The following is a 15,019-nucleotide window of genomic DNA, read 5'->3' as shown; positions in this document are numbered from 1 at the left end:
TGTCATGTTTCCTGTTGTTTTTCTCATTCCATCAACATTAAAAAGCAGTTGCTTGGGTAAAACCAATTCTCTGTTTATCTTTCTGCTTAACTGTCATCAGTTCAAACCTCTGCCAAATGCTTTGTTTGGGTGTTTCTCAACCGGAAGGCTTCATTCTTGTAAAGCTGCATGGTGGAGCTTGATGTCTCGATTCCCCTCGCTGGACGTAATAAGTGTGTTAGACTTGAAGTGGAGCTGCGACGACGGATCGGTGTATGACATCAAGGTACTGCCAGAGCAATTCCAAAGTATACGGAGCCGTCTACTCTCCAATCGCAATCCAAGCATACACCGGTCGGTCTGCGCAGCTCCGTTTCAAGTCGAACACTCCTAATGTGTGGAGGAGCTAGACGTTCCAACCACACCCTAACCCTATAACCCTATTGCTACATATAACTCCACCCATTAGGTCCACAGAGGTGGAGCTGGACTAGGTCAAGATCCACCCATTATGTCGGCGCCGCTTCAAGTCGAACACTATGCTGCGTCCCAATTCAGAGGCTGCATAATTCGAAGGCTGATTGCGTCACCGCGGATCGTCAAAGTCTCTTCCAATTTGAAGGCTCCTTCAAATGCAGCCTCCAAATGCATCCTTCGTTTCCCGCGCAATGATGAATACAACAGATGGATCCTTCGCGGCCCTGCCTAACCCAGAATTCATTCGGCGCCAGTGACAACAGGATTTATTTTTGAAAGACATTGCCAAATTACACTTTTAAAGGCAAGTATTGGGTTTCAACTCACTCAAATATCTAACAATACAAAAGTAAAACAAAAACAAAAGAAAACAACTTAAAAGTGGTTCAAATTTTGACCTATATCTTACTAAGATGTGATTATACTATTATATACAGAAATTAACCATGGTGAACATATTTAGACAGTTTGTGAACCCTGTTTTGTTTTCAGACAGTTTAATATAACTTTCAAAAAAGTCTAGTAGCTAGCTAGGCGACAAGAACAATTCTCGGTAGACTAGACAGACAGTCCCATTTAACAACGCTCGGTTCTGTCCGACCTTCGCAGCCTTCAAAGGATGCAGCCTCTGAATTGGGACACAGCTGAGCAGTACCACTTGTTTACCTAATTCCTACAGCTCACGACGCTTTGCGTGAACTTTGGGAGTAACTTGTAAACTGTAAAAAAAGTTTTGCTCTATGAACGCAATATAAGCATTTTCCTCCCATAATCTAAACCGCAGTATAGGCTCGTTAGGAAAAAAGTGGATAAAACAATGGAACTATTCTTGAAGCACTTTGAACTTGTAGATATCTGGTTAATAATTTTCTTCTTGTGGCAGTAAAGTGCATGATGAGTCATGTCACCAGACATCAGCAATTTCGCAGGATTACACACCCTTTCAAGTTGGTACTCACTGCAGAGTCAAATGACGCTCCTCCTCTCTGGACGTCTAATGGGGTGGAGGGATAGAGTTCTGGGTAGCGTTAGGGTGTGGTTGGATATTTTAGCTCCACCCATTAGGTCCAAATTACATTCGCTCCTGTTTTAGATGTGGTTAAAAGCAATACAAATACTGTCACGAACTGAGCCGTGACGTGCTCATGAAGCGGGCAGGCAGCCAAACGCCGGCACTAACATTCAAGCTGTTTTGCCGCTATTCTCCGTGTCATATCGCTTTCATTGCCGTTTGCTGTTCTATTACTGGTGCACTATTTACAATGTCATTTACCACAGTTTGCCATAATTGCCAGCTAGTATGCAATGTTGTTTAAGCTGCAGGGAAAGGCCTACCGGCATTCTTAAATAGCAAATGTTTGTGCATGATCCCAGGCATATATTACACGAACTATACATTGTCATTTTATCACCCATCTGTATTAACGTCTTTTGATTTCAAGTAATGAAAATATACACACTGGCTGTCAAACTTCTTATTTATTTAGTTAAAAGCTTTGTAATTACAACACTGTACATACTTAACCCACCACCGTCCCGATCTCCGGTTCAACTTCCTGGTTTCGCGTGGGGAAGCCGAGGGGATGTGCCACTGGGTTGAAATAGAGGGGTTTCGTGGGTGATGGGTGGGAGAAACCAATATTGCAGGGGTGTTTTTGTGTTTATTTCTTGTATGGGTTTTTCTCTACAAATGTGATTTTGGTGGGGGAGAAACGTTTGGTATATGTTTGTTTATGTGTTGTTTGTTTGTTTGATTTATTATTCAATTATTTTCATGTGATTACATGGATAATTGTTTTGTTACCAATGGGGCAATCTAGTGGGTGGGGCTACAGCTAATTTAAGGCTGTATTAGGCCCCATGGCCTCAGTAGCAGAGGGGCTGAGCAGAGAGAAAGAACTGTGGCATAGTAATGCTGGTGGGTAAAGTGTGCAGGGTCTTGAGAGACGTAGCCTGGCAACTTAATGCCTATTTATTTTCTTTATGAACAGTTTTTGTTTTGCATTTTTTTGACTATCCTGACACTGTAAATATTTGCACGTTTTGAAAATATAAAAGGAAAAATAAACAAGAGGCTTTCTAGAAAACTTGCATCTTCCCTGACTCCGCCATCGGTCATTTTGCCACAAATACACATTACAGTTCAAAAGTTTGTTGTAAGATTTTTTTTTTAAATAGAAAAATAAATTATATTATTTAGCACGGATGCGTTAAATTGGTCAAGTGATAATAGAGACATTTGTAACAAAAGTCTATTTTAAATAAATGCAGTTCTTTTCTTTGTTTTACTTTCTATTCATCAAAGAATCCTGCAAAAGCAGTTTTCACAGAAATATCATGCAGCACAACTTAACATTGATAATAATAATAATAAGAAATGTTTCTTGATCACCAAATCAGCACTACACTAATTGAAAATAGTTATTTTAATTGGTAAATCACAATATTGCCGTTTTTACTGTAGTTTTGATCAAATAAATTTAGTCTTAGTAAACATAAGGCTTTCAAAAACATTTGAAAAAATCCAATCAACCCCACACTATTGAATTATACTGCATCTGCGTATATATAAACTAAATAAAATGTTACAAATGTTACAAAAACAGGAACTATGACAAAATAGCATTATCCAGAGGATAAGAAAATGAAAACTCACAACAAGAAAACAAATATAGCCTGACTTTTAATTATTATAATCTTATTCAAGCAAATATATGAACCCAAACTACATTTTGATTGGTAAAAAGAGTATAGTTTACAATTCGGAGCTTAACTTCAAACATCAGTGCAAAACTTCAGTCATTATTCAGTCATGGCCTTGGGAAGAAATGTACAACTGTAAGCCAAATGCTGTTGCATTATTATTATTATATGATCAAGTGTCTGCCTTCACGCATATATTATCATCAAAGAAAACAAAGAACCAAAATGGAGTCCAATACAAAACCATCTGTATAAAACATTTATAAACAAACACATTTTTTAAAAACCTCTTTGGAATAAAGATCCTCTATGTACATTTATATGGTCATTGGACTCTACAAAATGACATATCCAGCCCAATACAGTGATTTAATCTTACGATTTTCTGTTAAGGTTAGTACCCACATCCCTGCCGTTCAATTTTCTCCTCTGGAGCCACCGGCAGGATGACGTGAGAAATTCTGCTCCACAGTCCACTCAGTTTATCCACGTCCATTTGATTAAACTTGGCAGATTTATCTGAGGAGACAAACTTCTGTTTTACATGGTCATGTACCATGTCCTCAACTACACTCAGACTGGCATTTCGGTCTATTTCATTCACCGAAAGCATCACAGTGAAGACAAGAAAAACTTTTTTATAAGCTGCATTCTCATGGTCACAGTAACGATAGAATATGAGCGTAGATCCAGGAGGGAGCTCCTCAAAACGGTGCACAACAGCTGCAGGTTTATCACCTTCAAACGCTTCCTTAAGCGCTTCATCAATCTCCAGCTTGACCTGATCACTGTCTTTTGCTTTTTTGGTGGTCCCGTTGATTTCTAAGATTGAAGCGTTATGGAAGCTGGAATACGTCATGGCTAAGCTTCGAGCAAGGCAGCCCAGCGTCGTTTCAGCCTGAAGGCCAGCAGTCAGAATTACACTGACCGGTTCAGTGGGGCTGACCGTCTCCAGGTGGCGCTTAAGATGTTTCCCACTCCTCTTCCAGAACACTGAACGCTGACTGGGAAAAAGGATCTGTAGAGCAGCTAAGTCCAGATCATATTTCTCTATGGTTTCAGAATGGGACACATCAGTTTGACGCAAATAGAAGAACAGAAAGCTCAAAGCCAGGACTCCTGTCAGTATCAGAGAACACCAAAGAAGCCACAACCAGCCTAGGAAAACATGCATAATAAAGCATAGTAAATGTGAGACAAATCTGCTTGTTTAAACTATGTGGAATAGATGAAGGACACAAAAAATACCTCGAGAGGAAGAGACCGGACTTGCTTTTGAGGTGACTGGTTTCTGCAAATTATTCCATTCTTGAAGACAAAGTAAAGTAAAATAATTATGATCTACAAATTCTTAAATATTAACCATTTTATTTTATTGGCTATTTTTCTTAATAGACTAAGTTATGAATGTAAAAATGATTATAAATCTTTTTTCAAGTAATAAAATAAGAGAATAGTAAGTGACAAATACAAAACATAATTTTTTACCTTTGTTTTTGAGATGAGTGGTTGGTTTTGCAATGGGATGCGTAATTGTTGGGTAGACATTGATCATCCGGGGTGTAGATTGGTATCTGTTCCAGTTACCAGGACATGGGGCATCTAGTGATGGGATATAAACTTTAATCAACTAAAATTCATGAACAATTGTGACATATACAGTAAGAATGTTAAGTATCATAATGTGCACTTTTACCAGTGAACAATTTGCTTACTCTAATATATATAATTACAATATAAAGATTTTACAAACTTTTGGATTTCTCCGTTCTGGGATTCTGATTCTGATATTTCAGGCTATTCTTAATTCTCATTAAGGCGTCTTGTTGGTTTTCCAGTGGGACAGGACCCAAACTAGAGAGATCTGCAATGAAAAAGATACTTTGGAGTAAAATCAACTACAACTGACATATCTATGCATTTCAATGCAAATTAGTTGGAAACTGAAAGGTAATTTTCTTAATGATAACAAACCTCCAGATGTTGTATTTGGTCTGTAATTTCTTGTTTGGGTTTTAGGTCTGTGTATTTCATGGTCCATTTGTTTTTGATGAATGGGCATTCGGCTGCCCAGTATCTCGTCAGTTTTCAGATTTTCTCCACGTGCATAGGCAGGATGCTTTTCTACTGCCCCTGGCTGATAGGAATCCACTGAAGAAATATAGCACCACCTGTTTAATATTATTTGACCTAACACTTATGCTTGTTTCTCAAATAGCATCTTACCTTTCAAACCGGGCTCATTGTCCTGCTCAGCCTCCTCATCTGAGTTCATATCTTGATCCTGGTCTTCATCCTCACCCATCTCCACATCTGCTTCATCTGTGCGTTTAAATCCATCACCTCTCTCATTAATATCTCTTGCCTTCTCTGTCTCTTCAAGCTTTTTCTTCTTGACAGGGGATTCTGCATTGGTTTAATATAAATGAGTGCAAACATTTGAATAACAAATACGGTTTGCCTGAGAAAACAAAATGTTAGACAATTTTTTTATTTTATTTTTTTATTTAATTTGACGTACCATCATCATCCCCTTTCTCGAGGCTCTTGGACTTTTTGGATCCATTGACAGTACTGGATGCACCATCATCTTCCCTTATTTGCCAGGTTCTTTTTAGTTGGGGTCTGGGTTCAACATCAGCACTGTATAAAGCTAAGATAGAGGACGTGGTTAAAAGCAAGTATAAAGAATGTGAGCTCAGAATGATTTTTTTAAATAGAAAAATGTATTCTATTATTTAGCATGGATGCATTAAATTGGTCAATATAAAGATTGTACAAACTTTTGGCTTTCTTCGTTGTGGGATTCTGATTCTGATATTTCAGGCTATTCTTATTTCTCTTTAAGGCGTCTTGTTGGTTTTCCAGTGGTACAGCACCCAAACTAGAGGGATCTTGCAATGAAAAAAAAATACAAAAAATACTTGTGAGTAAAATCAACTACAACTGACACATCTATGCATTTCAATGCAAAGGAGTTGGAAACTGAAAGGTATTTTCTTAATGATAACAGACCTCCAGATGTTGTGTTTGGTCTGTAATTTTTTGTTTGGGGTTTAGGTCTGTGTATTTCATGGTCCACAGGTTTTTGAGGAATGGACATTCGGCTGCCCAGTAAAAAATTATAAAGATTGAGGACGAACCGAGAAATTTATCTTACAGAAATAACAACAAACTACAAGGTTTTGTTAAGTACTGCTAGCTGCTACTGCATTAGCGGAAACTGACACAGCGACAACCGATTTTGACGGGATTTTAAACAGACATATCAACAACTGCACATTGTGATCTTCAATAATAGCCTTATAAGAAATGTTAATAAAATGTTTACACTAAACGACTTGTTGAGAATATATTAATATTATGTAACTATTAGCTAATTAGCTTATATGCTCAAGCTAACCAGTGGATATTTTAACAATTTCGCCTAGTTAGCGAATCCAAGCTATATAATTCTAAATAACTTATGTTTTACATAGAGAGAGAGAGAGAGAAGCTTTGGAAGAACAGTTTTGCTCCGTTTTATAAAGAGAATTCCGAGGTGCACAAACGTATGAGACAATCTGAACGCAAATTGCGAAGCTTTACGTTATAATTTAAAACCGCTGTAATCAACTTGATGTAACTTACGGAGACAATGACCTTGAAATAATTTGATTAGCATTATATTGATAATAAAAAATACTGTAAAGACAGAGGACTGAGCCCAGAATGTAAACTCAAACATAAAGGTTTACTAAGCACCGTTAGACTGTTGAAAGCAATGAAACCCCTAACATAAAATATATAACTTATATTTACCCTGCATTACGGTATCGTTCTTTTGGCATTAGACAATATTTATTTAAGGTAAGTAGCATTTGGCTCAGTTTACTTTTCTGTAGTATTGAAGTCACGTTAAGAGTTTTATAAAGTCAAACCTGTCTTAGATGAAGTTCTGGCGCTTCTTCTCCTAATTGCAGTTCCATCTTCTTTAGAAACACCCGAATCCATTTGTTTTATATCACACACTTCTTTTGACAAACTTTTTACTTTTCCTATGCAGCTGAAACCGGAAACCGGAACATTAAGGGTGCTTTTCGTCGGAGCGACTTTAGAGGAACACAACTTAACTTCCGGAAATAGTTCACAATTAGTTACTTTCATTTCACAAATGCGCCAGTAGGTCAACAGCATTCATTGGTCTTAATTTCTGATTTATCTGTAATCCGTCACAAGCGTATCAAAGGAAGCACATGGCAGATGAATTTATTAAGGCACGTTTATTTTATCTAATACAGCTTAGATAAAATACTTTTTGAGTAGGAAAACCTCAACAATTCATTAAATATATTACACGTTCATCCCTGGTCAACCAAATTTACAGATTAAAAATAACTTTAATGTAAGACATAATTTAAATACAAAAAGATCTTCATGAAAGCAAAGAAAATCAATACAAATGGGAAAATTACTTCGCTTTATCCTTCTATAAAATGTCAATCTGAAAAGTTATTTAGTGTGAAAGAAAGAAAATTGTCAGGACCGTCATTCATACATGCAACACATACAAATATGAATCTTTAAATTTGAAGTAATTTCGAAGTAAATTTGTGAGACAACACATGAGTATAACATTTAAAGTCGTAATAAAAAAATAAAAAAAAAAATTCTTATAACTATTTCTAAATTATTTACCACAGTCCCCACCACAGCCCTGATGTTCAATTTTCTCTTCTGCAGCCACAGGCAAGATAAGATGTGAAATTCTGCTCCACAGTCCACTCAGTTTGTCCACATCCATTTGATTAAACGTAGCTAACTTGTCTGAGGAGACAAACTTCTGTTTTACGTGCTCTTGAACCATCTCCTCAACTCTCCCTAGACTGACATTGGATGGCACTTCCACTTCTGTATCAAGCATTACAGTAAAGGCCAGGAAGACGTCTTTATAAGCCGCATTCTCATGGTCACAGTATCGGTAAAAGATGAGAGTGGATCCAGGAGGGAGCTCCTCAAATCGGTGGATTACCGCAGCAAACTTTTTACCCTCAAAGGCATTTCTCAACTCACTATCAATGTCCAGCTTGACCTGATCACTGTCTTGTGACGCTTTGTTTTTTCCATCAATGTTCAGAACCGATGAGTTACGAGCAGTGGAAAAAGCATGAGCCAAGCATTGAGCCAGACAACCAAGTGTCCTTTCAGCCCTGTGACCAGACGTTAGAATAAGGCTGACGGGTTCTGTGGGCTGCTCAGTTTTTAGGTGGCGTCTGAGATGAATCAGACTCCTCCTCCAGAGTTCTGGCCGCTGATTTGGAAAGCTAGTCTTAAGTTTTTCCATTTCCTGATTGAACACATCCACCACATTAAACTCTTCAGGTACAGGTGGAGTTGAGTCAGAAAAATATAATGTACCATAAGCCACAGATGCAAGAAGGACAACAACAGCACAAATCCAAAACCGTTCTGTAAGAAAAAAAATGATTAGAGTGATATTATTGGCTGCTTCTCTGCGATAATCATTTGACAGTCATTCTTCATAATGGTAAAGACTTTTTTTAGTCAAGTAATTTCTTTATAGACAGTCAGAATGGAGAGAAAAACTCACTGTCATTTCCTCCAACTCTCATCTGTGGTTGGCTTTCTTGTAGAAATCCAGAAGACTCACGCTGTAGTGACTCTAAATGTAAAAAGCAAGGCAACAGCTTTTAAATGTAAGAACAAAATACCAATTTTCAAATTGCAACAATTCACCTAATCTATAAAAATTTGATTACAAAATGTAAATTTATAATATGGCAATGGCATACTACAGGAGAATCACTTAAAGGGGTTAATTCACTGGTGACAAGATGGGCTTTTAATAAAACCTGGCTATCTATGCAGTAGAAACACAATATATATGTTTTTTGGATATTGGTGCTACATGACTAGAGAAAACAGAGAAAAAGGGCTGTGGCATTCCCTTTGGTCAAAAACTTAAAACACTCATTATACACTTTTGAATTTGGAGCTGCCCCTCTGTCGATCCAACTGTTCATGGACAGGAACACAAAAATGCAGAAGTTCCACTGGTAGTTTTAACAAAAGCCCTGGAGCTGTCAAAAGTCTGCCAGATGACGCAAAATTATACATTTTGCATCATGACAAATGAACGGGTATCCGAATGCAGGTAACATGGAGAAAGAGTACACATTGTTCATTTACGTAATACTACTGACATTGTTACATTATAAAACTGGCTGAAAATCTGTGAACTTATTTAAGCTGACTTCTCAAATAGTATTTTACCTTCCGAACTGGGCGTAGGTTCCTTCTCAGCTTCTGCATTCAAGTTCATATCTCGATCCTGGTCTTCATCCTCACCCATCTCCTTATTTTCTTTATCTTTGTCTTTAAATCCATCACCTCTCTCATTTATATCTCTTGCCTTCTCTGTTTCTTTAGAAGTTTTAGTCTCTGAAGTAGCCACAATTTTGTCGTCTATAAGAAAATATTAAATACTGAATATTGAATACTAAAATCGCACAAAATAAAAGTTAATACTTGACCTTTAACTCCCTGCATTTTTATATGTACCTGTTTAGAGACCATTATGTCAAGAATTAATTCAGTTTGCTATACAAATGCTTATAAATGACAAAAACACACATTGATAGCAAACAAATGCAATAATCTGCTTCATTCTAAGAAAAAATACCTCTTTCTCTCTTCCCACTTTTAATGAAGTTCTCTTTATCCTCTTTTACTGTAGATCCAGTGTGAGGGACAGTCCCGCTCTGAGCATCCTCTTTTTTCTCTTTATCCTCTTTTACTGTAGATCCAGTTTGAGGGACAGTCCCGGTCTGAGCATCCTCTTCTTTCTCTTTATCCTCTTTTACTGTAGATCCAGTTTGAGGGACAGTCCCGGTCTGAGCATCCTCTTTTTTCTCTTTATCCTCTTTTACTGTAGATCCAGTTTGAGGGACAGTCCCGGTCTGAGCATCCTCTTTTTTCTCTTTATCCTCTTTTACTGTAGATCCAGTTTGAGGGACAGTCCCGGTCTGAGCATCCTCTTTTTTCTCTTTATCCTCTTTTACTGTAGATCCAGTTTGAGGGACAGTCCCGGTCTGAGCATCCTCTTCTTTCTCTTTATCCTCTTTTACTGTAGATCCAGTTTGAGGGACAGTCCCGCTCTGAGCATCCTCTTCTTTCTCTTTATCCTCTTTTACTGTAGATCCAGTTTGAGGGACAGTCCCGGTCTGAGCATCCTCTTCTTTCTCTTTATCCTCTTTTACTGTAGATCCAGTTTGAGGGACAGTCCCGCTCTGAGCATCCTCTTCTTTCTCTTTATCCTCTTTTACTGTAGATCCAGTTTGAGGGACAGTCCCGCTCTGAGCATCCTCTTCTTTCTCTTTATCCTCTTTTACTGTAGATCCAGTTTGAGGGACAGTCCCGCTCTGAGCATCCTCTTCTTTCTCTTTATCCTCTTTTACTGTAGATCCAGTTTGAGGGACAGTCCCGGTCTGAGCATCCTCTTCTTTCTCTTTATCCTCTTTTACTGTAGATCCAGTTTGAGGGACAGTCCCGCTCTGAGCATCCTCTTCTTTCTCTTTATCCTCTTTTACTGTAGATCCAGTTTGAGGGACAGTCCCGGTCTGAGCATCCTCTTCTTTCTCTTTATCCTCTTTTACTGTAGATCCAGTTTGAGGGACAGTCCCGGTCTGAGCATCCTCTTTTTTCTCTTTATCCTCTTTTACTGTAGATCCAGTTTGAGGGACAGTCCCGCTCTGAGCATCCTCTTCTTTCTCTTTATCCTCTTTTACTGTAGATCCAGTTTGAGGGACAGTCCCGGTCTGAGCATCCTCTTCTTTCTCTTTATCCTCTTTTACTGTAGATCCAGTTTGAGGGACAGTCCCGGTCTGAGCATCCTCTTCTTTCTCTTTATCCTCTTTTACTGTAGATCCAGTTTGAGAGACAGTCCCGCTCTGAGCATCCTCTTCTTTCTCTTTATCCTCTTTTACTGTAGATCCAGTTTGAGGGACAGTCCCGGTCTGAGCATCCTCTTCTTTCTCTTTATCCTCTTTTACTGTAGATCCAGTTTGAGAGACAGTCCCGCTCTGAGCATCCTCTTCTTTCTCTTTATCCTCTTTTACTGTAGATCCAGTTTGAGGGACAGTCCCGGTCTGAGCATCCTCTTCTTTCTCTTTATCCTCTTTTACTGTAGATCCAGTTTGAGGGACAGTCCCGCTCTGAGCATCCTCTTCTTTCTCTTTATCCTCTTTTACTGTAGATCCAGTTTGAGAGACAGTCCCGCTCTGAGCATCCTCTTCTTTCTCTTTATCCTCTTTTACTGTAGATCCAGTTTGAGGGACAGTCCCGGTCTGAGCATCCTCTTCTTTCTCTTTATCCTCTTTTACTGTAGATCCAGTTTGAGAGACAGTCCCGGTCTGAGCATCCTCTTCTTTCTCTTTATCCTCTTTTACTGTAGATCCAGTTTGAGGGACAGTCCCGGTCTGAGCATCCTCTTTTTTCTCTTTATCCTCTTTTACTGTAGATCCAGTTTGAGGGACAGTCCCGGTCTGAGCATCCTCTTCTTTCTCTTTATCCTCTTTTACTGTAGATCCAGTTTGAGGGACAGTCCCGCTCTGAGCATCCTCTTCTTTCTCTTTATCCTCTTTTACTGTAGATCCAGTTTGAGGGACAGTCCCGGTCTGAGTACTGCCGAGAAGTCTCATCTTGTCTGTGTCATACAACAAAAAGTATATAACGTTGTGTGCATAACTGAGCGTAAGCAGTGCTATAAAACATTACAACAAATATGAAATCTGTAATAGTGCCACACTTATTTTTATTTTTTCATATATATATATATATATATACACACACACACATATATAACATTTTTATTAATGTAAAAAAAAAAAAATAATAATTACATACAGCAGATAAAATACCTTTGTTTATCTCAACAATAAATTCAAAATGTACAATTAATATCACTCAAAATTAACATTAATACTTGACTTCTGACTGACTGCATTCTATATTTCCCAGTGGAGAGACCATTATGAAAACCAAACTTACCATCCTTATCTTTACCTCCAGTCTCTGGAGAACAATCAGCAGACGAGTCAACATCTGTAAAGTAGCAGTAGAAGAGCAGTTTTAGCTATTTATTCAAACTTTCTAACCTGATTCCTAACCTGATTCCAATCCAATTCCAATTCAAAGTATTTAGTGTTGTGTGCAATAACTGAGCATAAACATCACTATAAACCGTTACATTAAATCTGTAATGGTCGACTTCATACACTAACGTACTCTATATATTTTTGTTGTATGACAAAGACAACGTTACACAACAATGATATGAAATGCAGTTTAAAAACAAACAAACACACACACACACACACTCTCTCTTTCTCTGGCACACTGATCTGTGGTCCAGAAGAAGCAGTATATGACGTATTGACCCTAACAGCCGTTTCACAGTGCAAGTGTGAGCGGCACGTCAGCAGATTAAAAAAAAAAAGAAGCCCACTCAGGTTTTATTTGGGTAGTGCTATAGGCTAGCCTCTTGTGTATTACATAAACTAAAAGAAAATTAATATATCATTATGTTCTGGCTAGTTTACTTTAGTGTTTTTATAATAGGCTACACCATACTTTCACCCAAAATTAATAATTAAAAACAATTTACAGTAAATGAGTAAATCTCCAGTAAATATTTTTGAGTTTTCATTTTCTTTTCTGACATAATCCAGTTCTTGTTCAAAAACACTGGACATGCTTATTCTGTGAATTTTGGCCACTTTTTGTGTGAAATCATATTTATTTTGTCCATCAAAAGTGTGCAGCGCAGCAAAAATGGAGTCGGCGCCTAAACCCACGCTCCACTGCTCCCGGTGTGAATGCACTCATTGGTTAACATGCACGCCGGAAAAACATAGGATAATAATAAGTTGTAAAACAACACTTTACAAATTGCAACAATAATTCACCTAATCTAGTAATGAGGTTCTAAAATTTACACAATTATTTAACATGACATACTGCCAGTGAAATAGCCTCATTTATCTTAACAATAAATGTGAAATGTACAACTAATATCACACAAAATTAAAGTTAATACTTGACCTCTGAATGCCAACATTTTTATATTTCCCTGTTCAGAGAACATTTTGACAAGCATTAATTCTGTTTGAAATCCAGATGTACCACTCTCTTTGGGTGGATTATCTGGAAATGCACTATACAAAGAAGTACTACATATAGCACTGTAAACTCCCTCTGTTAATCAATGATATGATGTGATGTAAAAATTCAACTCACTCTCATTCTCTGCAACTCTGATCTGTGGTTGGTTGTCTTGTGCAGAAGAGGCTATTTATTTATTTATTTATTATCGATGCTAAATGCAAACACAGTCAAAAGCTTTTAAATGTAAAAATTAAACCACTTTTCAAATTGCTAAAACATTTCACCTAATCTATAGAAATTAGATTCCTAAATGTTGCTTAGTGTCTAGAAGGTTGCCCTGTCTTCTCTGTCAGGTAAGGGAACAGCATATTGCATCAAATCTGTGGAATTACTTAAATCCCTAAAAATCACTTGAACAAACATAAATTCTATCATGATGATCGTGATAATAAAAGTTTGACTTCATGCAACACGTCACTTACCACCCTCTACTGAAGTTTTGTCATCTGACAAAGAACCGCTAGATGGATCAGTCACTGCAGATGTTAATTCTGCATTTGAAAAGAGGAAAGGAGCAGGTCAGGGTTTTAAAGACCCATTCAATTATTTGAGCACAGTTTTCATTCTTTCTTTCTTTCTTGATTCCTATTGTTGTTTTTTCATGCACTGGTCAATTTTGAGATTTTGGGCTATTTTGCTTCCATAATATGTCTTCTTTCAGGCTAGTGGAAAGAAAGCATCTAAAATACACAGCCAAGTGCTTATTTTATTACACTTTATTTATTTGCCTCTCTGGATTTCAATTATATTACCTTTAAAGGTCGTTTTCTCAAGATTTTTTCCAGAAATCTCCACTAAGTAGCACTTACATACACTAAACTTAACAATTATGTTCCTATCTATATTCTTAAGGTTTTTACAGAGGAGTTTGTTCATACATCATTTGCGTGATTTATATAACATTTTATTCATTAAAAACTTTTTTTCTCCTGGCTGTTGACAGTATCTTTTTCCTGGCTGTTGACAGTATATTAAATCTAAAACATTTAATATGTCAGCAAAATGAAACAAGTTATGGACATGTATGCAGATTAGATTAGCATAAAACAAAAGTTCAGAACCATTTTATAGGCTATATTTACCACTGTCGACTTCGTTTGCCATTGCTCTTGCACAAATGCCTCCTTTATCAATAAGTTGTGTTATAGCAGGGGATTTGAAATGGACCTGAATGTAGAAACAACACCACATAAACAAACTTATAAACCACAAATGATCCAGTGACATGAAAATGCAGACAGATAATAAGATAGTAGATTATAACCTGAAATACAGCAAACACAGTTGCTAAAAATCAACGTTGACACGTAGAACAAAAACCTCTGAAACTTGTTCTTATAGTCTGAAAAACATACTCACCAATTATCTAGCTGGCATAACACAGATAATATTTCGGATTTTGCCCTATGTTCCGGACAACTCACATTTTCCAAATGCGACTGCGCCAAAGTGGTTCCGGGTATCGCTAGGAACTGTTTGACTTTGTGAATTGTTTCTTTCGGAAGTTTTCTGAAGAGGGACATCATGTGCGCAATAATAATAAATAAATATTGTTTAAATATCTTCAAATAACAAAGAGGAATTATTAATTGTTAAACAGACCCATAATAAACCAAGCAGCATACACTGAAAGCAA

General features: G+C 37.4%; 2 protein-coding genes across 3 annotated transcripts; both read right to left on the bottom strand.

Annotated features, from left to right (window-relative positions):
- Positions 1-3,123: 3,123 nt before the first annotated feature.
- Positions 3,124-7,257, bottom strand: LOC311278401 (torsin-1A-interacting protein 1). The gene is made up of 9 exons (XM_084389194.1): positions 7,080-7,257; positions 5,943-6,053; positions 5,681-5,812; positions 5,386-5,565; positions 5,134-5,310; positions 4,913-5,023; positions 4,648-4,761; positions 4,408-4,467; positions 3,124-4,317 (listed from the first exon to the last, which is right to left on the bottom strand). The coding sequence occupies exons 1-9, from the start codon at positions 7,150-7,152 to the stop codon at positions 3,554-3,556; spliced, it is 1,722 nt and encodes a 573-aa protein (XP_084245320.1). The 5' UTR covers positions 7,153-7,257; the 3' UTR covers positions 3,124-3,553.
- A 125-nt stretch (positions 7,258-7,382) lies between these two features.
- Positions 7,383-14,918, bottom strand: LOC311278400 (uncharacterized protein). 2 transcript variants are annotated; one of them, XM_084389192.1, is made up of 8 exons: positions 14,743-14,918; positions 14,466-14,550; positions 13,806-13,874; positions 12,208-12,261; positions 9,842-11,863; positions 9,433-9,624; positions 8,750-8,821; positions 7,383-8,607 (listed from the first exon to the last, which is right to left on the bottom strand). In XM_084389192.1, exons 2-8 carry the CDS (start codon positions 14,485-14,487, stop codon positions 7,829-7,831), a joined length of 3,210 nt encoding a protein of 1,069 aa, XP_084245318.1. In that variant the 5' UTR covers positions 14,488-14,550; positions 14,743-14,918; the 3' UTR covers positions 7,383-7,828. The 2 variants fall into 2 exon arrangements, with proteins under 2 accessions (XP_084245318.1, XP_084245319.1); XM_084389193.1 differs by having other exon boundaries at positions 12,208-12,231; positions 14,743-14,842.
- Positions 14,919-15,019: the final 101 nt, after the last annotated feature.

Source organism: Rutilus rutilus (genome assembly GCF_951802725.1).
Source record: "Rutilus rutilus genome assembly, chromosome: 19".
In the NCBI taxonomy this organism is placed as follows: Eukaryota; Metazoa; Chordata; class Actinopteri; order Cypriniformes; family Leuciscidae; genus Rutilus; species Rutilus rutilus.
Note: the sequence above shows the minus strand (reverse complement) of the source record. Positions and strands in the feature narration are given on the sequence as shown.

Coding starts and splice junctions, on each gene's coding strand:
- LOC311278401 (XM_084389194.1), bottom strand. CDS start 7,152: ATGGATTCGGGTGTTTCTAAAGAAGATGGAACTGCAATTAGGAGAAGA. Junction 5,024..5,133: donor ACCAAATACAACATCTGGAG/GTTTGTTATCAT, acceptor TTTTCATTGCAG/ATCTCTCTAGTTTGGGTCCT. Junction 4,762..4,912: donor CAGAACGGAGAAATCCAAAA/GTTTGTAAAATC, acceptor TCCCATCACTAG/ATGCCCCATGTCCTGGTAAC.
- LOC311278400 (XM_084389192.1), bottom strand. CDS start 14,487: ATGGCAAACGAAGTCGACAGTG. Junction 9,625..9,841: donor AAGTGGGAAGAGAGAAAGAG/GTATTTTTTCTT, acceptor ATTTTCTTATAG/ACGACAAAATTGTGGCTACT. Junction 8,822..9,432: donor ACCTACGCCCAGTTCGGAAG/GTAAAATACTAT, acceptor TTTTACATTTAG/AGTCACTACAGCGTGAGTCT.